Source organism: Hyperolius riggenbachi, chromosome 4, assembly GCF_040937935.1.
Source record: "Hyperolius riggenbachi isolate aHypRig1 chromosome 4, aHypRig1.pri, whole genome shotgun sequence".
Classification (NCBI taxonomy): Eukaryota; Metazoa; Chordata; class Amphibia; order Anura; family Hyperoliidae; genus Hyperolius; species Hyperolius riggenbachi.
In genome coordinates, this window is record NC_090649.1 from 404115053 (window position 1) to 404139158 (window position 24106).

At 43.8% G+C, this 24106-nt stretch overlaps 1 protein-coding gene across 1 annotated transcript in view; it reads left to right on the plus strand.

The window, feature by feature from the left end:
* Positions 1-24106, plus strand: part of PCSK2 (proprotein convertase subtilisin/kexin type 2) — a 277467-nt gene that overhangs the window by 199865 nt on the left and 53496 nt on the right. Inside the window, exon 5 of the mRNA XM_068232302.1 lies at positions 2080-2117. Within this exon, the coding sequence (XP_068088403.1) occupies positions 2080-2117 (38 nt within the window). The remainder of the gene's footprint in view (positions 1-2079; positions 2118-24106) is intronic.

Genomic DNA, 24106 nt, shown 5'->3' on the forward strand with positions numbered 1-24106 from the left:
ACCTCCCTTGCTGACCTGACACCCCAGCAGCAGCTCCTCTCTCATTACACCCTGACCAGATCTTTATCTTAAAAAGTAGTGAAGTGTCAGGAAGGAGGGACATTCTGCACTGAGGACAGCCGTGCACACTTTGTGTAAGCAGCTCACCCCCCTTCCTACCACTATTCAGTCTCTCTGACCTGCCCTTTGCTCTGCTCAGTGCTCACTCTAGCTTGCACTTAACTTAATCTATAATTGCTGCTTAATTTTTTGTATTAGGAAGGTCTTAAAGTGGCCATACATCAGGCGACATGGTGGCCGATCGACAATCCAATTTGATTATTAGAATCGAATTGGATGAAAATTGGTGCTGCAAAGTGCATGCCTAATCGAGTATGCGACTAATTTCAGGCTGAAATTGATCATATGAATTGGTCGTACATACTGCAAGATGTCGGGCAGTTGTGGTCAATGAGGTGTGCAGCAGTAAAGGCAAGCAATATCGGGATGAGCCACAAATGTGACAAAACCACCGATCTGTTCCCCATAGCTCCCAACTGTCCCTTTTTTCAGAGAGACAGTCCCTCTTTGGGAGCCCTGTCCCTCTGTCCCTCTTTCCTTCTCATTTGTCCCTCTTTCAGGACTTTGTCCCTCTTTCTATGTAAATATTTGTATTTGCTGAAAAATGTGTATGATTGACTCTAAACTTTATTCCCATCCTTTAAATTGATCTATTTCTAATTTTCTAAAGTTAATATGCAGGAAAATGAACCAGGATAGAAAGGACCAGTGTCGTTTGAGTTATAAAACAACAAATTTGTCTTATGAAATCTTCATGGTATTCATGACAAGGGGTGTGTCGGGAGCGTGTTCAGGGGTGTGGCAGGGGCATGGCTTAAGTGTCCCTCTTTCTCATCTCAAAAAGTTGGAAGGTATGCTGTTCCCCCTAATGTTCAATGCGTCCTGGTGCACAGTGCACTTAGCATTACCTGTCCTCTCCTCATATGCTGCTGGTTTCGGTCTAGGATAAATGGGGGGGGGCACCAAAATCTAGCTACGCTCAGGGCGCTGTGAAACCTAAGGCCGGCCCTGCTCAGGACAAACTGTTTGCAAGACGCACATCAATCAGCTGAATGACCAACTCATTTACATACTGCGCATGCAAGCGATACTACGGACTGCACAACACTGTATGCATTCAAAGCAAGTGCACGTCCCTCAAACCAATTGTACACACGTGGCCAACTGCACAATATCAGCCCAACAGTCCTTTAAGTTGATCCGCTGGTTGGATTGGATGAACTGCCTGTTATCAGTCACTCGTCTAGTCCTTTGCCATGCGTACACACGCCTGATCGTTGTCCAACAGACCAAAATTAGACGACAATCGGGCGCATTTGTTGGATGTGTGTATGAGCTTTTACTCCTCTACAGGGCCGGTTTAAGTTACACGGGGACCACTGGCCAAAAGTAAATAATAATCCAAACATTTGTATAGCACTTTTCTCCTGTCTGACTCAAAGTGCATAAGAGCTGCAACCACTGGGACACGCTCAAGAGACCACCCTACAGTGTTAGGAAGTCTTGAACTCCTTACTGCATAGGAACTGACCGCCAGACCCCCAGGTGGTCTCCCCCCCCCCCCAGCTGCTCCCTGTGGCCCCCACATGTTCTGTAGCTGAACTGCCTTATAATAACGCACCTGTCCCAGCAGCTGCTCTATTCTGATCTCTGTCTTCAGCCTCGTCTACTATGTTATGTGTAAATAGCATGCACCAGGCATAGAGAAGAGGCAGGCAGCATGGCTGAAGATGGAGATCTGGACGTAGCAGCTGCCGGGACAAGTGAGTTACTACAAGGCAGCTCAGCTACAGAACATACAGGAGATACGGGGAGCAGTCAGGGGGAGACCACCTGGGGGGTCTGATGGGGTTCCTGGAGCGGTTTGAGCCCTGAGGCAATTGCCCCCTTAGCCTCAATGGCAGTGCCAGCCCTGCCCCTCTCTCAAGTCCCATCTAACTGTCTTTCTTCCAGTTATCTATAGAATCCAAAACTGGGCTCTTCTTCAGTACTTGTTTAACAAGTGTCTTTTTGTTTCAGGAATAGATTACCTTCACCCGGATCTTGCCTCAAATTATGTGAGTATAATATAGTTCATTATAACATTTAAAGGCTTTTAGTAGATGACACATTTATTCATTATCAGAGTAACTGCAGTTGTTGCGAGTGAACTGAACTTCTGATCTTTTGTTAAATGTATTTATAAGCAGTTGTAATTGTAACAGAGATACAGCATTTACCGGAGATAGGGGGAGAAACCTCGCCTAGCAACCACTTTTGTTCAGACTGGAAGATACATAATCAATGCAACGCAATGGTAAAAGAATGTCCCACAGTGTAAAAAAAACCCTTGTAATCCTACGTGGTGGCTCAGGCTGGCGGTAAACATGGCGTTTTTGACATGCGATGAAAGCCTAGTTCGAAAGGGATCAAAAACATCAACTAAATGGAAACAATTTGTAAACTATGGTGATAGCTTTTTGACATTGCTCACATAAATGCCATGATCAATCCCGTCGTTTCATCTTGGATGCTACATGTTGTGCAGTTCCGTGTCTCCCAGTGCCGCCTGCAGGGCATCACAATGGGGGACTGCTGTATGGGGCCCGTGTGAATCTGGGGCCCTGTGAACAGTGCCACACATGAGCTCCAGTTGCAGTCTGTGTCTGTCCATGTCTGTCCTGCTGGCAGCCAATTAATGTGATGAGAGGGGCTGGAAGGCTCATCCAGGAGTTACCTTAGTCAGTTAGTCAGTAAACCTGAGATGAATTGGAGAAATCATTTTTACTTACCCGGGGCTCCTTCCAGCACACTGTAGTCTGTCAGCTCCCTCTATACCCTTTCAGTCCAATCTGTTCTGCTCTTATGAAGTCCACACAAACAAGCTGGGTTGCTGGGCACTGGGCATGCACTGTTCCAGGCCGCGTGCCTCCTTCATTGTGCTCCCTTAGCTGGGAGTGTTCTGTGCTAGAGCAGTTACAGTATTAACAAACTGAGCATATGCAGAACTCTAGGATCAGTAGCAATAGACCACAGGCTCAACCGCAAAGTATATTACCAGGGAGTCAACCAGTATACACTAGGATCCACTGCAGTGTAAGTAAGTGTCACATCAAAGAAAGGATAACCGGGTCTACGGGGAGACCCGGTTATCCTTTCTTTCATATGCAGAACTCTCCCAGCCATGGCAGTGCATGAACAGCGGACACATGGACCCTAGTGTGTCAGGCCTTCAAAGATTGTGATTCGCCATGTGGGTTTGCCCAGTATGGGGCCCAAACATTTCTGATGGTGGCCCTGGTGTCCCCATAGGGTTCCTCTCGGCGGCAGAAAAGCGGCAGCTATCCTGCAGAAGCCTGTGTAAATCAGCCCATGCACACAAAGAAGCTGTTTATGTCACTGAGAATTAAAATGAAAGGGATCCAAGTGCCACTTTTTTCTGCAGTTTGTCCTGGTTTCTAATAGCTGTAGGAGCTGTCATGTACCCCCCTCCCCTTCTACATGCGCATTATTTATTTAGGGTGTGATAGCATCTGTGGCTTCTCTAAACTCCTTATAGAATAGTGTCCTATCTCTCCACCGCCCCCCCCCCCTGTTGATGAAAGCTTTTGTTTGCTCTCTACTAATGTGTGCAATAAAATAATCACATCAGTCCTTATCTGCCTGAAATTTCTGAGGTCGGGCACAGCTCAGAATGTAAAAAGAAAAGGTAAAATTTAAGTATTTTTTAATAATGAGCCACATTTTTGGCATGCATTTTTTGCTATTGAGATGCCCTGGGTGCTAAAAATGTTGCTTGGTTCACTTTAAGGTCACATACACACATATATCCTCTTGAGTTTTTTTTTGTCTTTAAGACCCCTTCCGTGGTGAACAGTCCTATGTGACAGTAAAAGTTTCTGCTAGTCTAAGAAGTGACTGTAAGTTGAACCTAAGTTGAACATATGAGTAAAATGGCCTGTGGGCTGAAGTGGATAAGCAACCAGAGAATTTGTAATGGGAAGTGAATAATCCTCTAAAAATCACTACTGTTCTGCAAACAATAAAATATTTGCTTAGCTGTACAATCTGAGATGAAAATGGTGTGCTTTAACTGCAGACAATCAGCTTTATTTTGAGGGTATTTACATCCAAATCAGGTGGACGGTGTAGAAATTACAACAGTTTGCTTATGTGCCTCCCACTTGTTAAGGGACCAAAAGTAATGGGACAGAATAATAATCATAAATCAAACTTTCAAACTTTTAATCAATTACAGCCTGAAGTCTGGATTACATAAACATTACCAGATGCTGGGTTTCATCCCTGGTGATGCTCTGCCAGGTCTCGACTGCAACTGTCTTCAGTTGCTGCTTGTTCTTGGGGCATTTTCCCTTCAGTTTTGCCTTCAGCAAGTGAAATGCATGCTCAATCGCATTCAGGTCAGGTGATTGATTTGGCCATTGCATAGCATTCCACTTCTTTCCCTTCAAAAACTCTTTGGTTGCTTTTGCAGTATGCTTTGGGTCATTGTCTATCTGCACTGTGAAGCGCCTTCCAATGAGTTCTGAAGCATTTGGCTGAATAGAGCAGATAATATTGTTTTTTGTCATTTTTGTCATGTTTGCTTAATTTCAAATTGTGGCTGTGTATAGAGCCAAAAATGTTAGAATTGTGTAGAAGTCCCAATATTTATGGACCTGACTATATCTATCTATCTATCTATCTATCTATCTATATATATATATATACTAGTAAAAGGGCCCACCCATTAAAAACGGGGGTGCTAGGCCACAGCCGCTAGCTCCCCTAATCCCCCCTCCTGCAATATGTGCACAGACAGTACATACGTGTCCCGATTGCCCACCCCTCATCGCTGTCCAGAGTATATGCACACGGGGAGATGCTGCTTGCTGGGCAGTTGGAAAAAGCTGTTAATTCCGACAATGCAATGAGGTTCACAGACAGCAAACTGTCAGGTCTGGAAGCAGGGACACACACACACACACACACAAGGACAGGATGCAGAGACACTTAAAAGAGGAACTTTCGCGAAACTCTTAAAATTTAAAACGCGTACAAATAAGAAGTACATTTTATGCAGAGTAAAATGAGCCATAAATAACTTCTCTCCTATGTCGCTGTCACTTACAGTAGGTAGTAGAAATTTGACATTACCGACAGGTTTTGGGCTAGTCCATCTTTCCATAGGGGATTCTGAGCATGGCCTTTATCCTATATAATAATAGGCAACTGTCCCTGCGTACAGCAGGGACAGTTGTCTCTGTGTAGCTGGGTCCGTGCTTTTTTCTACTACACACGTGCGCAGCACGGACCCAGCCCAGAGCCGGATTAAGGCTAAATGGGGCCCTAAGCAAAGTAACTGATTTGGGCCCCCCATCATGTCGTAATAGAATCAGAAGATGCAGCTGCACAGCAACATGCCGCACACACCGGGGCAGCCGAGCTACTGGTTGCTATGGGCAACAGCCCACTTTCCTCTGTGGGTGCACAATGCAGGGAATAGCAGCGGCAAAATGCAGAGTGAGAGATGAATGGCTGGGACATTTGCACTCAGGGGCTGGGGCACCCCTGTGAAGAGGGCGCCAGATATCACAGCAGCAGCACTTTCCCCCTGCATCTCCAGCCTGGCAATAGCAGAAAGCTCTGGACACCGCCAAACCGGAAGCCATTCCCCAGACAGAATTACATAACCACCCCCACCACCGAACAACCGATTTCCTCCCAAACTAGACAGCCACCATGCAGCCTCCATCCCAGTGAATACGATAGTCCAGCAGAGAAGGCAGCCGCAGCGGGGTAGAATGACAGCACCAGATGACTCACATTCACCTATTGCGATCCAAGCAATAGAGGTCCCAACATCCGGAGCCCATCTGTCTCCTCTAGAGTGCTGCCGCTCTGTTACTATTACTATTACTACTTTCTACTTCCTGTCTGATCTGAGAATCAGGGAGTTCAGAGCGATTGGCTGCACTGTAGAAGAGACAGATGGGTTTCAGATGACGGGATCTCTATCGCTTGGATCATGGATAGGTGAGTGAGCGTTTGCCATCTGCTGTCATTCTTGCTGCAGCTGTGGTTCTCTGTGGGCAGGGAGGGAGGAGGGGGCAGAGGCAGAGTGCACAGTAGCAGGAGGGGGACCTAGGAGGAGAGCCTGGCTCTGAAGACAATCAGCAGTACACGGCATCATTTGACAAGACAAGACAAATAACATTTATATCGCGCTTTTCTCCTGGCGGACTCAAAGCGCCAGAGCTGCAGCCACTAGGACGCGCCCTATAGGCAGTAGCAGTGTTAGAGAGACTTGCCTAAGGTCTCCTACTGAATAGGTGCTGGCTTACTGAACAGGCAGAGCCGAGATTCGAACCCTGGTCTCCTGTGTCAGAGGCAGAGCCCTTAAAGGGACTCCGAGCAGTGCCTGTGGGTATGCCTTTAAGCATACCCACAACTAATTAATTACATCCTCCTCACACCTACCAGCATGATGTTTGTAATGATATCCCCCTGGGTTCCTTATATTTCATTGCATTGTGCTGAATCGAGCTGCCGACTTTGGAGAAAAGTCGTCCTGTGTAATACAATGTAACTATGGAAAGATGCATATCATTTTGAAGCTCTCTTTCTCCTCTTTCCAATGATAGATAAACTGCTACTCTAGGCCTTATAGTTTTCGCTATTTTTGCGTTCGAAATTGCCGTGGCCGCGATTTCGATTGCGAAAATAGCTAAAACTAAAAGTTATAGGGCGACGGTTTATATATCATTGGAAAGAGGAGAAAGAGAACTTTAAAATGATATGCATCTTTCCATAGTTACTGCACTGCTCAGAGTCCCTTTAACCATTATACCAACCAGCCACCGCTGACAGGATGGCGAGGGCTGGTTTATGTGCTGATGGGGCCCCTTTGACTCTGAATGGGGCCCCAAGCGACTGCTTTTGTTGCCTGGTCGGTAATCCGGCCCTGACCCAGACTCACGCACACAGGAGGACGGGCATGGGCGGGCATGTGAGAGGGCGGGCGAGTGTGCACGTGTGCGCGGCGGGAGCGCACACAGCGGGAACGCGCGGCGGGTGTGCGCGTGCACACTAACAGGTGGTGGTGGTAGAGGGGAATCACAGACCTAGAGCCCGTTTTTAAACCGGCTAAGGTCTGCTCGTTCTTTATAAATCCTGTCCCTGAAAAATCTTTATACAAAGATGCTGGCCAGCCTCCCTGCTTACTGCACACTATTTTGGTAGTTAGACGGAGCAACTGCCATTAAAGTGCTTTTAGAAATAAAGAAAACCCTGAGAACCCCCCTATGAGAAGATAGGTTAGTCCAAAATCTGTTCGTAATGTCAGATTTCTATTACCTACTGTAAGTGATAGCAACATAGGAGAAAAGTCATTTATGGCTCATTTTACTCTAGTAGAAATGTACTTCTCTTATTTGTATGTGTTTTAAAACTTAAGAATTTCGCAACCGTTCCTCTTTTAAGAGACTCTGAAGTCTCATTAAATTGACCTTTTTATTTTAAAAACCTTTTTACATGATTGCCCTAATTAAAATGCTGCATCGCTGCGGCTGTAATCTAACGAAATCCCCCCAAACTCCCCGGGGGGCAATCCGGGCAGCGCTTCTGTGAGAGGCGTCTATCAGCGTCTATCTCCACGCGTCTATCACCGCCGGACCGCCGCCTCTGCCCGCCCCTCTCAGTCTTCCTTCACTGAGAGGGGCGGGGGAGAGGCGGAGATACACGCTGATTGACGTGTAAGGAGGCAGAGCTGCGGCTGAAAGCTCTGCCTCCTACAGCAGCAAAATCCACGACCAAGAAAGTCTTTGTGAGTTTGGGGGATTTACTTAGTGTTCAGCCGCGGGGATGCAGCGATTTAGTTAGGAGAATGGTGTAAAAGAGATTTTTAAAATAAAAAGGTGAATTTTATGAGACTTCAGAGTCTCTTTAAGGTGGCCACACACCATACAATTTTGATGCAATCTGGCTGTACAATCAATCACCAAGTGCTGGTATACTACATCAATTTTGGTAAAATTGTATAAAAATTGTGCAGTCAGATTGCATGAAAATTGTATGGTGTGTGGCCACCTTTAGGTATTATTATATAAATATATCTCCTACAGTCTAATATTTAATAGAATATTTAACGTTGATTGCATAGTGAATCGCACTGGCTGTGCACATGGGACAGCCATAAATCTATTTTTAATATAGTACGGCTCTCATTATAACTTTCACAGCAGATGTGCTGTGGGCATTGCATTGTTTAGCTGTTGTCACCTACAATTTTCCTATTCGAGCCATTTGCACCAGAGCTTGACTAAAACAAATTAAATGTGAAGTGCTCGAAAATGTGATGGGTTGCAGCTCTATTATTATTACAACGAGTAGTTTATGCCTCGAAAAACCACCATTATGCTTAGCTGAGCATCATAATTTGCCAAAGATGTCAAACAATTAGAATGAGGAGGTGTGGGGGCCACCAGTGTCTTTATAATAATAGGGTTCAAGCAAATAGTGTCCTCTCCTGGCCCTCCAAGATTTCATATCTGTCTCTTTCATTTTATATGGTTTATGGTTTTCATGGCTTAACTGCCAAGACTATGCAAATTGGACAGAATATTGGATTCCGAGAATGACTTCTCTGGCGTAATTCACATTTATTACAGAGTGCACTGCAGACATTAATGACATGGATGCTGCTGTGAAATCCTATAAAATAATAATAAGATGATTAAACTGTGAAATAAACACCTTCCCTTCTTTCCCTAGCTTTTATTGTGCTGAGAGTGAAGACGTTAATGGAAAGCTTATTGATAACTGGTAGAATAGGAAGAGATATTTCTAATGGCGATTAAACCAGAAAAAAAGCAAGACTAATGTGAGTCATAGCTCGATGGATTGGATCAGTGGCGTAGCAATAGGAGATGCAGAGGCTGCAGCAGGGCCCCAGGAGCAGAGTGGCCCACGTGGGCCCCGCCTTCATATGTTGGGGTAGTGTTGTGTCTACTGAATAGTGGTGATGATCACCTCTTTCTGTGCTTTGAATAGTTTGAATCACTAACATAGCATACCTTTTGCTCTGCTTACAACTCTCTCACATGGTGTCTGTGCTTGGAAAATAGTTTTTGGTGGTCTGTACTATTCAGTTAATATGCATATTGCGTAACTTCCAACTAATTGAGATAAGAAAGAGAGACACATTTAAGACATGCATGCCTGTATCACACGTACATTTAGTATAGATGCTAATGAGTTTGGTGTGAATTGCTAATAGCTGACAATTTTATATTGCGATATTATACTGTTTTTGATATAATGGTTGTGTCAAACTCCTCTCCTTATCCCTTCTTTTACACTACAGGGTAACCCTCTAACCAAGTGTCATTACACCTAACACAAATCCTTCAACTACTGCTTTATCTAATACTAACCTATCTACTACCGCTACACCTAACACTAACACTCCTACTACTGCTACATCTAACACTATCCCTTCTACTACCCCTATACCTAACACTATCCTCCTACTACCTCTATACCTAACACTATTCCTCCTACTACCACTAAACCTAACATAAACCCTCCTACTATAACTGCACCTAACACTAATCCTCCTACTACTGCTACATCTAACACTATCCCTCCTACTACCCCTACACCTAACATTATCACTCCTAGTACTGCTACATCTTACACTAACCCTCCTACTACAGCTACATCTAACGCTAACCCTCTTACTACCACTACACCTAACACTAACCTTCCAATACCACTAGACTTAACACTAACCCTCCTTCTACTACTACTACTGCTAACACTATCCCTCCTACTGCTGCTAAACCGAACACTAACCCTACTACTATCACAACACCTAACACAAATCCTCTACTACGGCTACAGATAACACTAACCCTCCTACTACTGCTACACCTAACACAAACCCTCTACTACAGCTACATGTAACACTAATAACCCTCCTACTACCGTTACATCTCACACTATCCCTCCTACTGCCGCTACACCTAACACAAACCCTCCTACTACTGCTACACCTAACACTACCACTCAAAAGTAAGCACCACTGTATTACACCTCTAATAATGTCCCTAATGTACTTTTATAATTCAAGCCACTCTAGTACTGTTTTCTATCGTTAATTTTACTTCATGTTAACATTTGAAAATAAGAACTATATCAGTTTAAAATTAGAGTCAACACATTATTTAGTAGACACAATTTTCACAAGGCTGAGTTTTATTAAACATTTGTTTAACTCCATAACATGAAATTAAGGTTAATAATATAACTTAGATCACAAAATCTTCAGTTTTACTCTAATTGGTTGAAGCAAAAATGAATACACCCCACAACAAAAACTACTGCATCTAGTGTTTTGTATGACCACCGAGATTTTTAAAGACAGCAACAAGTCTTCTAGACATGGAATGAATTGACATTGCAACATCTATCTTTTTCCATTCTTAAAGAATAACCTCTTTTAGGCCTAGTGCACACCAGAGCGGTTCGGCTGCAGTTTGCGATCCGCTTGCGGGTGCGGATCTGCTAGGGTAATGTATTTTAATGGGCTGGTGCACACCAGAGCGGGAGGCGTTTTGCAGAAACACATACTCCCGGGCTGCTGCAGATTTTGGATTGCGGATGCGTTTCTGCCTCAATGTTAAAGGGGTTCTGTGGGGGTTTCTAAAGAGAAAAACTGCCACTTACCTTGGGCTTCTATGAGCCCCATGCAGCGGTAATGTCCCACGACGTCCTGCTCCCATCCGCCGTTCCCCGCAGCCGGCACCGGGCTATTATTCGTCTGACATACAGACGAATAATGCGCGTTGCCGTGCCTCTGCTCGCGTCATCTGAGGCTTACTGCGCAGGCGCAGTACAACGGAGCATTGTACTGCGCTTGCGCAGTAAGCTTCCGATGACGCAGGCGGAAGCGAGCGGGTGCGAGGCCACTCTAGCGCAGCCGCAGTTGGATCCCATGCCGCTTAGACCGGCGGCTGGCGGCGGAGAACCGCAGATGGGAGGAGGACGGCGTGGGACATTACCGCTGCACCGGGCTGATAGAAGCCCAAGGTAAGTGTCCGCTTTTCTCTTCCACAACCCCCCACAGAACCCCTTTAAGTATAGGAAAAACGCAAACCGCTCTGAAAAACGCCTGTTCAGAGCGGTTTTGCCGGCGTTTTTGTTACAAAAGCTGTTCAGTAACAGCTTTACTGTAACAATATCTGAAATCTACTACACCAAAACCGCTACACAAAACCGCAAAACACTAGCTGAAACGCTACAGAAAAATAAGAAAAAGCGTTTCAAAATCTGCTAGCATTTTGCGGATCTGCTAGCGGTTTTTGGTGTGCACCAGGCCTTAGAGCCTGGATGCTGGATTCTGGATGAAGAGTGATAGAGTGATGCTCAACTTGTCGCTTCAGAATTATCCACAGGTGTTTGATTGGGTTCAGATCAGGAGACATACTTGGCCATTCAATCACCTTCACTCTGTTCTTCAGAAATGCAACAGTAGATTTAGATGTATGTTTTGGATCATTGTCGTTTTGAAAAAGTGCACGACGACCAAGTGCATGGAGTGATGGCAGCATCTTCTCCTTCAGTATAGAGCAGTACATTGTTCAGTTCATGATACCATCAATGAAATGCAGCTCCCCAACACCAGGAGCATTCATGCAGCCCCACATAAGGACACTGGCACCATCATGTTTCAATGTAGGCACCATGCATTGTTCTTTGAAATCCTCACTTTTATGACGCCATACAGTTTTGAAACCATTAGTTCCAAAAACAGTGATCTTTGTCTCATCACTCCAGAGTATAGAGTCCCAGTAGTCTTCATATTTTTCAGCATGGGCCCTAGCATATTCTAGGTGTGCTTTTTTTGTTCATGGGCTTTAGGAGAGGCTTTCTTCTTGGACAATACCCATGCGTGCCATTCCTCTGCAGCGCGCGCCGTATGGTGTCACGGGAAACGGTCACTCCAGTTTGGCTTTCTACTGCTTTAGCTAGTTTAAAATGCCTAAACTTTGACAGGCTGACAGTACTGTGCTTTTGGCTTAGTCATTTTAATTTTGTTTCCAGATTCTATCACTATCAGACTTCATCCCCCTTAGCACAAAAACAGGCGTACGTTAAAAAGGGGCGCTGGGAAAAAAGGGCGCCGGGTTTTTAACGATAAGCATGGATAACGTTTAAAATTGTATTGTACTGTATTTCGTTTAAAATTAATGTTTTTTAAAGTTATAAATCATTAAATAATGTGCATTAAATCGGCAATTGTAAAAACGTTAATCTTTCGTTTAAATAGTGAAACGTATAATAACGTTTAAAAAAAAAATTACTAAGTAACCCTCCCTGTACCTACCCCTAACCCCTAGACCCCCCTGTTAGTGCCTAAACCTAAGACCCCCCTGTTGGTGCCTAAACCTAAGACCCCCCTGTTAGTGCCTAAACCTAAGACCCCCCTGTTGGTGCCTAAACCTAAGACCCCCCTGTTGGTGCCTAAACCTAAAACCCCCTGTTGGTGCCTAAACCTAAGACCCCCCTGTTGGTGCCTAAACCTAAGACCCCCCTGTTGGTTTTTTCGTTTAAAAATAATGTTAAAAAAAAAAAAAAAAAAAAAAGTACTGTTTTTCGTTTAAAAATAATGTTTGGAAAAAAATATTGTACTGTTTTTCGTTTAAAAATAATATTTAAAAATGTATAAATCATTAAATAATGTGTAATCATGAGAAACAGTAATAAAACATTAAGTCTCCGGGCGCCGCTTTTAAAACGTTAGTTTTCTCCGGCGCCCTTTTTTCCTATCGGGCGCCCATTAAACGATATTTATTATAGGAGTGAATGGCGGCGCCCGATTTGTCCACTAGCCTCAGGCGCCCGAATTTACTGTTTCCCAAAAACAGAAGCCATCGTCAAACTGACCTTTTCACGAAAACAAAACAAATAAAAAAGTCACGGTTGTTGTTTTTTTTTTGTTTGTTTTTTTTTATTTTGAGTCAAAGAACTACTGTACCTTTTGTTTTTAGTTTTAGACAGAAAAATGCATAACTTTGTGAATAATTATGGAATGGGCATTGGTGAATACCCGAAAGCTGCAGTCATATGATTTACACTATGCTGGATCTTGCATTATGAACATATTATTACTTGATGATAGCCATATATTATGCACCAGTATAGAACACATTCTGCTTTCATAACGTCCTGTTTAAATTCAAACTTTATCCAAGCTGAATAAGATAAGAAATAGTGCATATAATAATGCTGCTGCTAATGTTTGTTACCACCGATGGCTAAAGGATCTCACCCTCCCCAAAAAATATTTATTGTTTTTAATTAATTATTTGAGGAACACAGAGGGCCAAATTTATCAAAGCATTACCAACAATGTTTTTCTTCTTAAACAGTTGCAATCCAGCAGGGGAAACTGTTCTCCATGATAATAAGAACATTCTTAAATCTTACTTAATAGTGTCAGTTTAGCATGAATTTCTACAACTGCACTACAGTTAAGAAAAATGCAAATCTATTCCTAAACTGCAGCTGATTAAGAAGTGCTTAAAGAGACTCAGAGACAAAAGAAAGTACAGCTCTGATACTTACCCAGGGCTTCCTCCCACCCCATAAACACGTCTAAGTCCCACGCCGTCCTTCCGCGGTCTGCTGTTCAGCCGCGGTGAGCTCCATTACCAGGCTCAGTATCTTGTACCATGTCTGCACATGCACAGTAGACCCTGACTGGCATCGACTGAAACTTTTAACGTGGGGCTTAGATGTGTTTATGGGACGGGAGGAGGCCCTGGGTAAGTATCAGAGCTGTACTTTCTTTTGTCTCTGAGTCCCTTTAATATCACTTCTACAGATTGTGCAGCAGTGCAGGACAGACATGATTTGTGAAGTGCTCCTCCCCCTGCTGAATCCTGTGAAGCTGTTTTGTGCTTAACCCTTCCAGTGCTGGGCATTGATGCAATACAGCAGATGTATTGGTTACCTCAGCAACAGCAATTTCCCTCACACACTGCACCGTCTGAGAAACTTTCCAACTCCTCCTATTTACTGTAAGAACAGTTTAAAAAGGAAACTGCATTATTTGGTGGTTTCTTAATATTATATGGCTGAGACAGTTCTGCATGGATTTGTAAAAATCCTACCAATATTTTGTCTCAGACAGTCTTGATACATGTCCCCCAGACACACCACTTCCGGTAAGCTTTAATGATTGGTAGTTTAAAGGGAACCTTAACTGAACGGGGGGTAAAGAGTTTTACTTACCTAGGGCTATTACCAGCCCCCTGCAGCAGTCCTGTGCCCTCGGCACCGCTCTGGAATCCTCTGGTCCCCCGCTGTCACTTAGTTTCGTTTTTGGCGACTGCGTATTATTGGATGCATTCACCAATGCAATTAGCGCTATTGCGGACCGCAACGCATACAAAAATACGCGTTGCCGCATATCTACGCGTGTGGAATGCCGCATATCTACGCGTGTGGAATGCGGCAACGCGTATTTTTGTACGCGTTGCGGTCCGCAATAGCGCTATTTGCATTGGTGAATGCGTCCAATAATACGCATGGCGGCTGGCGACTGGTGAGTCGTCAAAAACGAAACTAAGTGACAGCGGGGGACCAGAGGATTCCAGAGCGGCGCCGAGGGCACAGGACTGCTGCAGGGGGCTGGTAATAGCCCCAGGTAAGTAAAACTCTTTACCCCCCGTTCAGTTAACCACCCTGGCGTTCTATTGAGATCGCCAGGGCGGCTGCGGGAGGGTTTTTTTTTTATTTAAAAAAAATTATTTCATGCAGCCAACTGAAAGTTGGCTGCATGAAAGCCCACTAGAGGGCGCTCCGGAGGCGTTCTTCTGATCGCCTCCGGCAAGCATAAATAACAAGGAAGGCTGCAATGAGCAGCCTTCCTTGTTTGGATTTCCTCGTCGCCATGGCGACGAGCAGAGTGACGTCATGGACGTCAGCCGACGTCCTGACGTCAGCCACCTCCGATCCAGCCCTTAGCGCTGGCCACGGCTGGGGGGACCCTCTTTCGCCGCTGCTCGCGGCGGATCGCCGCAGAGCGGCGGTGATCAGACAGCACACGCGGCTGGCAAAGTGCCGGCTGCGTGTGCTGCTTTTTATTTTATCAAAATCAGCCCAGCAGGGCCTGAGCGGCACCCTTTGGCGGTAATGGACGAGCTGAGCTCGTCCATACCGCTAAGGTGGTTAAGGTTCCCTTTAAGGTTTGGCAAAAACTCTGCACCATCTTTGCTAATAAGTCAAACATTAAAGAGATTTAGATAGAGCTGACATATTCCTAAAGGTTAAGACTGTCAAGGAACTGGTTTTCCTTGAAAATGCAAATTGCATTTAAAAGAGACTCTACAAAAGAGCCAGAAGGTGAATTCTGAGCTGTGTGCTTCACATATTCTAATTTAGCACAAAGATGGCATTTAGCAGAGAAATAGTACTTGTCTTTTCCATCTGCCGTGAGTAAGATTATTTTCCAGCAATGATAATGCTTGGGGATTTCTCCTCCATGCTGCTTATGTTCTACTTTTTAGTTCCTGGTTCTTCTGGATAACGCTTTGGACTACCACATTCATCACTTGAAAGGCTACATTGTGTTTGCAATCTAAAGGTCTGATGAATGACACAAATGAGTGATTTCTTCAGTTAATCACTTACATGGGCAACATGCTCACCATCTCTTATCCCTTCTTTCTTCTGTTCTTCTGTTACAGCATTCTAGGCTACTGGATATGTGTATTCTATAAGTGTCATCCTTAATTATAATAATAATAATAATAATCCGAACATTTGTATAGCGCTTTTCTCCTGTCGGACTCAAAGCGCTCAAGAGCTGCAACCACTGGGACGCGCTCAGGAGGCCACCCTGCAGTGTTAGGGAGTCTTGCCTTGAACTCCTTACTGAATAGGTACTTGACCTAGCCAGGATTCGAACCCTGGTCTCCCATGTCAAAGGCGGAACCCTTAACCAGTACACTATCCAGCCACTAATTATGTGCAAGGAGAGAAGAGAGAAGGGGGGGGGGTGATAACATGGGAGGAGAGATAGAGCACTGTTAATCAGGTCACTTAAAGGATAAATGTACTTTTTAGTACATTTACCAGCCTCTAATTAGGATGTGGAGCGATAGTGAAATGTCAATGAAAACCTTCTTGAATTTCCAACCACCGGACTCTGCAGCTGCCAGCAGCTTTTCAGGTTGCTCTTCCACTCTCTTTCCACTAGAGATTACTGTTGGGAAATTAGTTATGGACTGTTTTCTAAAAAGGTAGTTCACCTCTTATCTCATAACAGTGGCCTCTAGTGGCTGGAGGAACCAGAAGCAGACTCCTAAGTGGCCAAAGGCTGGACGTTACATAAGGCTTCATAAATGTTTCTTCATTACAGACTTTTTTTGTTTCTCCATGGCATCACTAGAATATGATGTGTGTACTTCATGTATATTGTACTTAAAAGACATATTTTACTTAATCAGTCCTTCGGTAGTGACAAATTGGATTTAGTCCGAGAACTACAGTAGAACTATGAGAACTAAAATACATAATCACTACAAGGAATAATTAACTTTTTTAAACAAGTTTAAACAAAAATGTCAATGTTATTAAGAAATAAACAATTCTTTCAAGAAGAATTCAAATGGGGTGTAACATAAAAGAGCAATTATCATTTTTATGTCATTCAGTGACCAGGAAATGGCAGGGAACACAACTGTCCAGGAAAAGAATTGTACAGTGCTGCGCATAATTATTCATACCCCTGGCAAATTTTGAATTAAAGTTACTTTTATTCAACCATCAAGTAATTTTTTGACAGAAAATGAATCAGGTGTCACCCAAAAGAGAATAAGACGATGCACAAGAGGCATTGTAGAAAAAAAAAATTCTCAGCTTTTATTTACATTTGAGCAAAAAGTGTCCAGTCCAAAATTATTCATACACTTCACAAACTGTCACAGTCTGAGGGAAAATTAAAAGTTCCATATCATTCCAAATAGCCCAAACTGTTCTAAAGCATCCTAATTACCCCGATTAACTGATAACAGCTGTTTTAATCAACTCAACAGTTGAAAAACAGCAGCTCCCTGCAGTTGGTTTGTGGACAGTCATGGCTAAGACAAAGGAGCTCAGTGAGATCTGGTCAGTCTTAAGGCTCGTACACACGCCTGACTGCAGCCAACGACGGGTCCGTCGGCACCTCCCGCTGGGCGGGTTTTCAGCAGACAGTACAGCGGATCGTTCAGAAACTGTAACGAACGGTGGAGCACAGAGAGGATCTGGTTACCGGTGATCTGCAGTATCACTGGGAATACAGATATATACCAGATTATAAGTGATCTGCAGTATCACCGATAATCCGATATACCAGCTAACCTCTGTACACCCGAGTAGAGTGTAGTGTTTGGTGTAACAGTAACACTTAGAGGACTAGGCCTCAGAGCAGTAAGGAGTACTGCACGGATTCCTTCCGAAGACCTAAATTCTCCAAAGCGGGAGGAGTCAGGCTGAGAGAGTAGGAAGGATTATCTGAGAGTGACACTATGGAGGAAGTGTCACTAACAGGATGGGGAACCGCCTCTAATAGTAAGGTCGGTTCTCGAGGTCGGACAAGCCAGGTCGTAACACACGGACAGATAAAGTACAGATTCAGAAGACAGAGGCGGAGTCTAAGGTACAGGCGGGGTTCGGCAACAGGGTATCAGATATATCGAGGTACAAAGTCAGGAGGCAGAAGCAGAGTCTAAGAACGAGCCAGGGTTCGGCAACAGAGTATCAGAATAGCAAGGTACAAGATCAGAGTTCAGGAGGATAGTCAGGCAGGCAAAAGGTCATAACAGATAATCACAATCAAACTAGTACTTTAAGCTATCAACAGAATCTAGCTAAGTGTAGGATTACAGCTCCAGCTGGTCCCAGCACACTTAAGGATCTGACTAAGGGTCTGAGTGCTCCCACGTTGTGTTCGCAACGCCAGACAACCAGCAACTGAACAGTCGGCAGTATAAATACACAGTGATCTCTCCAGCAACTCCCCAATTGCTGGACCAATGAGGAGTGGAGCCAGAGTCAGCTGACCATCCTGGTCAGGTGACTCACTTCTGGCTGCCATATTTTCCCTGCCTCAGCGCGCGCGCGCGTGTCACTCTTACCCCAGAGGGACTATGCGTCCCAGCCACACCAGCAGCGTCTCCACTATCCGCCGCGGGAGCCATCGCACTGCATGCAGCGGCTTCTCCGCGTCCTCTGCTGCCCACGCGGGCCTGCGGCGGTTTCTCCCCGACGCGCCGCCATGCTGGACACGGAAGCAGCCGCCCTGCTCTGAAAGCAAGCGGCTGCTTTTCCGTGTTTCCTCACAGAAACATCCTTATCAGTCCGCCGACATACTGTACACACGCTGTACTGTCTGCTGAAAACCCGCTCAGCGGGAGGTCCCGACGGACCCGTCGTTGGCTGCAGTCAGGCATGTGTATGAGCCTTTAATGAAGAATTCACTTCCAATCAATGGACAATTCGATTATTTTTAATCAGATAGTTTCTCCTCAGCCGGGTGTGAATTGTAGCTTCTGTGTGCATTCCTTAAAGGACTTCTAGAACAAAAAAATTGTGAAATATTAAATGCATGTGAATGCATGTGAGTAAAATGCGCTATAATTTTATTTTTTTCCTATGTTGCTGTCACAATAGATTATAAAAATCGTACAAGTTTTGGACTAGTCCATCTCCTCATAGAAGATTCTCAATTTTTTTTTGGGGGGGGGGGGGGGGGGGTTGTGTACAGTATTTTCCAAAGCATCTACTGAATGACAGTTGCTCAGTCCAACTGGCAGAATAGTGTTCAAGTGAGTAGTAGGGTGGCTGGCCAGCATCCCTATATAGATCCATTCCAGGGAGTTCTTTTGTAAAGAATAAAGGAAATATTGATAATCCTCGTGAATCCTCATGAAGAGATGGATTAGTCCAAAACCTTTCAGATCTGTCAGATTTTTACTGAATACTGTAAGTGGCAGCAACATAGGAGAAAATAAATTTACGGTGGGGGAGATGTACTTCATATTCACATGTGTTTTAAAGTTTACAATTTTTCACAATAGTGGTCCTCTAAAAGAAAGGACTGGATGAAGCTGCAAGCAAAAGGCTGAACTGGTATTTGACCTTGTATAGCTAGCTAGACCTTCATTGCTGGTTTCATTATTTCCTTTGACTGTTAAGTCATAATGATAGACACCTATCTCGGAAATTTCCATATTACTCATTTGCAACAGAAGCTGAAACCTCTATTTTAGCTTTCAGTGAACTGAAGTTTGCCTCAAACTAATATCTGCTCATGATATTTATAATCTGGGTCACATAGTTGTATAGTGATACCATGAATTATTTATGTCTAATATTACTTTACTTTAACGACAGAGATTCATATCCAGGCAGGGTAACCATGGAGACGTCACTGAGATCCTCAGGGATGCATTCATTTACAGCCATTCTAACTCATGAGCAGATCATGGATCAAATGCAAACTGTCTTTCATTTGTTTTTTATAGTTATGCACTGTTCCATTTGTATAATCTATACTCAAAGTGTGCTATGCCAGGCAAGTATTCAACTGTCTGTCAGGGGAAAGCAAAACAATTATTGCACGCGTATCAGCTGTCTGGCTGGTACAATGCATGTATATGTACTAATGTGCAAATACATGCTCATGGCAGGAATTCAATTAAAAGGTGTTGTCACTTAAGCGTGTTGTAAAAAAAAGCCATTCAAATTTAATTACACTCATGTAATTTTCATCTCTTAATACGGTTGCATGGCAGCAATGTTTCCTTTTACACTGATTTTTTTTCCTATCTTTGCTTTAGTTTTTTTTTCTTTCTTTTCCTTTTTTTTTTTTGTTGCCTTTCTGTCTAGATAATTTTACTTTTAATTTTGCAAAAGCTTTCTTTGATGTAGGTGGTGTGGACATTAGTATGTTGGATAATGTTGTTGATAAAATGTTGATAAAGGTGGTATGAAAATGAGTGCGCAGGATAATATTGGTGTTAAAATGTCTTAAAGGAAAAAAAATAAAATAAGAATTTGGTTCTGCCTTGTTAGCAAGTGTGATAATAAAGGCAGATTAAAACATAAATGCATTGTAATATATATATATACAGGGAGTGCAGAATTATTAGGCAAGTGGTATTTTTGAGGAATAATTTTATTATTGAACAACAACCATGTTCTCAATGAACCCAAAAACTCATTAATATCAAAGCTGAATATTTTTGAAAGTAGTTTTTAGTTTGTTTTTAGTTTTAGCTATTTTAGGGGGATATCTGTGTGTGCAGGTGACTATTACTGTGCATAATTATTAGGCAACTTAACAAAAAACAAATATATACCCATTTCAATTATTTATTTTTACCAGTGAAACCAATATAACATCTCAACATTCACAAATATACATTTCTGACATTCAAAAACAAAACAAAAACAAATCAGTGACCAATATAGCCATCTTTCTTTGCAAGGACACTCAAAAGCCTGCCATCCATGGATTCTGTCAGTGTTTTGATCTGTTTACCATCAACATTGCGTGCAGCAGCAACCACAGCCTCCCAGACACTGTTCAGAGAGGTGTACTGCTTTCCCTCCTTGTAAATCTCACATTTTATGATGGACCACAGGTTCTCAATGGGGTTCAGATCAGGTGAACAAGGAGGCCATGTCATTAGTTTTTCTTCTTTTATACCCTTTCTTGCCAGCCACGCTGTACTTGGACACATGTGATGGAGCATTGTCCTGCATGAAAATCATGTTTTTCTTGAAGGATGCAGACTTCTTCCTGTACCACTGCTTGAAGAAGGTGTCTTCCAGAAACTGGCAGTAGGACTGGGAGTTGAGCTTGACTCCATCCTCAACCCGAAAAGGACCCACAACTTCATCTTTGATGATACCAGCCCAAACCAGTACTCCACCTCCACCTTGCTGGCGTCTGAGTCGGACTGGAGCTCTCTGCCCTTTACCAATCCAGCCACGGGCCCATCCATCTGGCCCATCAAGACTCACTCTCATTTCATCAGTCCATAAAACCTTAGAAAAATCAGTCTTGAGATATTTCTTGGCCCAATCTTGACGTTTCAGCCTGTGTGTCTTGTTCAGTGGTGGTCGTCTTTCAGCCTTTATTACCTTGGCCATGTCTCTGAGTATTGCACACCTTGTGCTTTTGGGCACTCCAGTGATGTTGCAGCTCTGAAATATGGCCAAACTGGTGGCAAGTGGCATCTTGGCAGCTGCACACTTGACTTTTCTCAGTTCATGGGCAGTTATTTTGCGCCTTGGTTTTTCCACACGCTTCTTGCGACCCTGTTGACTATTTTGAATGAAACGCTTGATTGTTCGATGATCACGCTTCAGAAGCTTTGCAATTTTAAGAGTGCTGCATCCCTTTGCAAGATATCTCACTATTTTTGACTTTTCTGAGTCTGTCAAGTCCTTCTTTTGACCCATTTTGCCAAAGGAAAGGAAGTTGCCTAATAATTATGCACACCTGATATAGGGTGTTGATGTCATTAGACCACACCCCTTCTCATTACAGAGATGCACATCACCTAATATGCTTAACCACTTGCCGACCGCGGACTCATAACGCGCGTCGGCAAAGTGGTAGCTGCAGGACCACCGGCTGCAGGCTAATTAATCAGAAAACAGCCGCTTGCGCGAGCGGCTGCTTCCTGTCAATTCACGGCGAGGGGCTCCGTGAATAGCCTGCAGGCCGCCGATCGCGGTTCGCAGGCTAAATGTAAACACAAGCGGAAATAATCCGCTTTGTTTACACTTGTACAACGCTGCTAACAGTAGCAGCGTTGTACCAGATCAGCGATCCCCGGCCAATCAGCGGCCGGGAATCGCTGTCACATGACAAGCAGGAACCTGTTAGAGGCTGCACAGGACAGATCCGTTCCTGTGCAGCCTCTGATCTCCGGGGCAGGGAGGGAGGAGAGGGAGAGGGGGAATCCTGCAGTGGAGGGGGCTTTGAGGTGCCCCCCCCCCCCCGCCAGCCACACGCAGGCAGGAGCGATCAGACTCCCCCAGCACATCATCCCCCTAGTGGGGAAAAAAGGGGGACGATCTGGTCGCTCTGCCTAATGTTTGATCTGTGCTGGGGGCTGTAGAGCCCACCCAGCACAGATCTTCTAAAACAGCACTAGTCCTTAAGGGGGGGGGGGGTAAAGGCTGGGTCCTCAAGTGGTTAATTGGTAGTAGGCTTTCGAGCCTATACAGCTTGGAGTAAGACAACATGCATAAAGAGGATGATGTGGTCAAAATACTCATTTGCCTAATAATTCTGCACTCCCTGTTATATATATATATATATATATATATATATATCCTAGCTGATTGCCCAGCATTACCCGGGTATGTTATTTGGCTGGTATTGGCTCCGCCCACTTTTTCTAACCCTAGCACACAATTACTCAATTGCTCAATGACCTAGTTTGTGAGCTTTGCGGTCTTTGGCATCAGTAATTTGCATTGAAATGAAACAAATCTGATTGGCTTTGGCTCCACCCCTTTTCTGAATTTGAACCCCAGTCACCCAATGACCAACTGTACTAGGTTTGAGGCTTGTGCCATTAACAGTGCAAGAATGGCAGCAATTAAATATTCCCCTTAAAAATCAATAGGTGAATTTTGATTGGCTTTTGTAGGCTCCACCCACTTTTCTGAATATTATTCCCAGTCACCCAGTGGCCAACTGTGGAAAGTTTGAGAACCCTACCATTAACAGTGTAAGAATGGCTGCAGTTTACATTTTCCCAGGGAAATTTGTATTTGTCTCCACCCACTTTTTGGTTGTGGGGATAAAAAGTATCCTGTATGTTATTCCAGGTAATGTACTATGTGTGTGCCAAATTTCATTCAAATCCGTTCAGCCATTGTTGCTTGATTGAGTAACAACTATCCAAACATCCAAACTTTCACATTTATAATATTAGTGTATATATATATATATGTATATATATATATATATATATGTATATATATATATATATATATATATATATATATATATATATATATATATATATATATATATATATATATATATGCCGGTATATAAATGTCTGATCAAAAATACAAATGTATTCTATAACTAATTTTAGCCGTTCTATGGGATCTCCCGTAGAGGTCATAGCTGTGTTTACCTAGAGTCGATACAAATGCTCGTTGTCAGGGGTGTCGTGGTTCACAACCTACCTCCAATCAGATAACACTCCTCCTTGCTATAGACATGCTGCCACCATCCCTGGGCCACAAAACAAGAGAACCAATCCATCTGGTCATTTAAGCTATTGGTCATATTAAAAAGCCCTGATTCACTTAACCTATCTCCAAGGAGATCTTTTCACACCTGTCAATGAGAAAAAAAAAATCAAAATAGGTTAATATATATTTTCTTACCAAAAATTTGTTTTGAAAAGTGATTTCATGGATCAGATGAGAAAATACCTCCTGTGAGAAAACTTAGGAGTAAAGGAAACTGAATCAGAGCCTTAGGGTAGGTTCACACGAGCGTCCGGTGTCGTGGTCGGCGGCGTTGCAGCGGCATCGCGTTCAGACTTTCAGCAGCTTTCCATGGCATTCAGTTGCGGTTGGCGTTTTTCTTCCCCATAGGGGCAATTAGCCGTGGCAGTTTACAGCCCCAGGCTGCTACTTGTAGCGTCCATGTAGCGTCTAGGGTCGCCTCAAACGCTAGGGAATTTCGGGATCGGAACACCGCATTTGCGCAAATTCCAGTAAAAACCGGTACAAATGCTCCCATTCAATCGAATGGGAGCGTTTAATGCAGAGTCCTGAACGCTGGTGGTAAACACCGGGGCAGACGGTGAACCAGCCCTTAGTCATCTAGAGGAGGAAGTACACTAAGGGATCCCTCCTGATGGTATTACCAACAGTAGTAATGTACTGTAGTTCTTGAGCAAAAAGGCATTAAGACAAGGGTAGAGGGGATACTAAACCACTAAGAAAAATCAAAAGTTAGAGGGTAGAC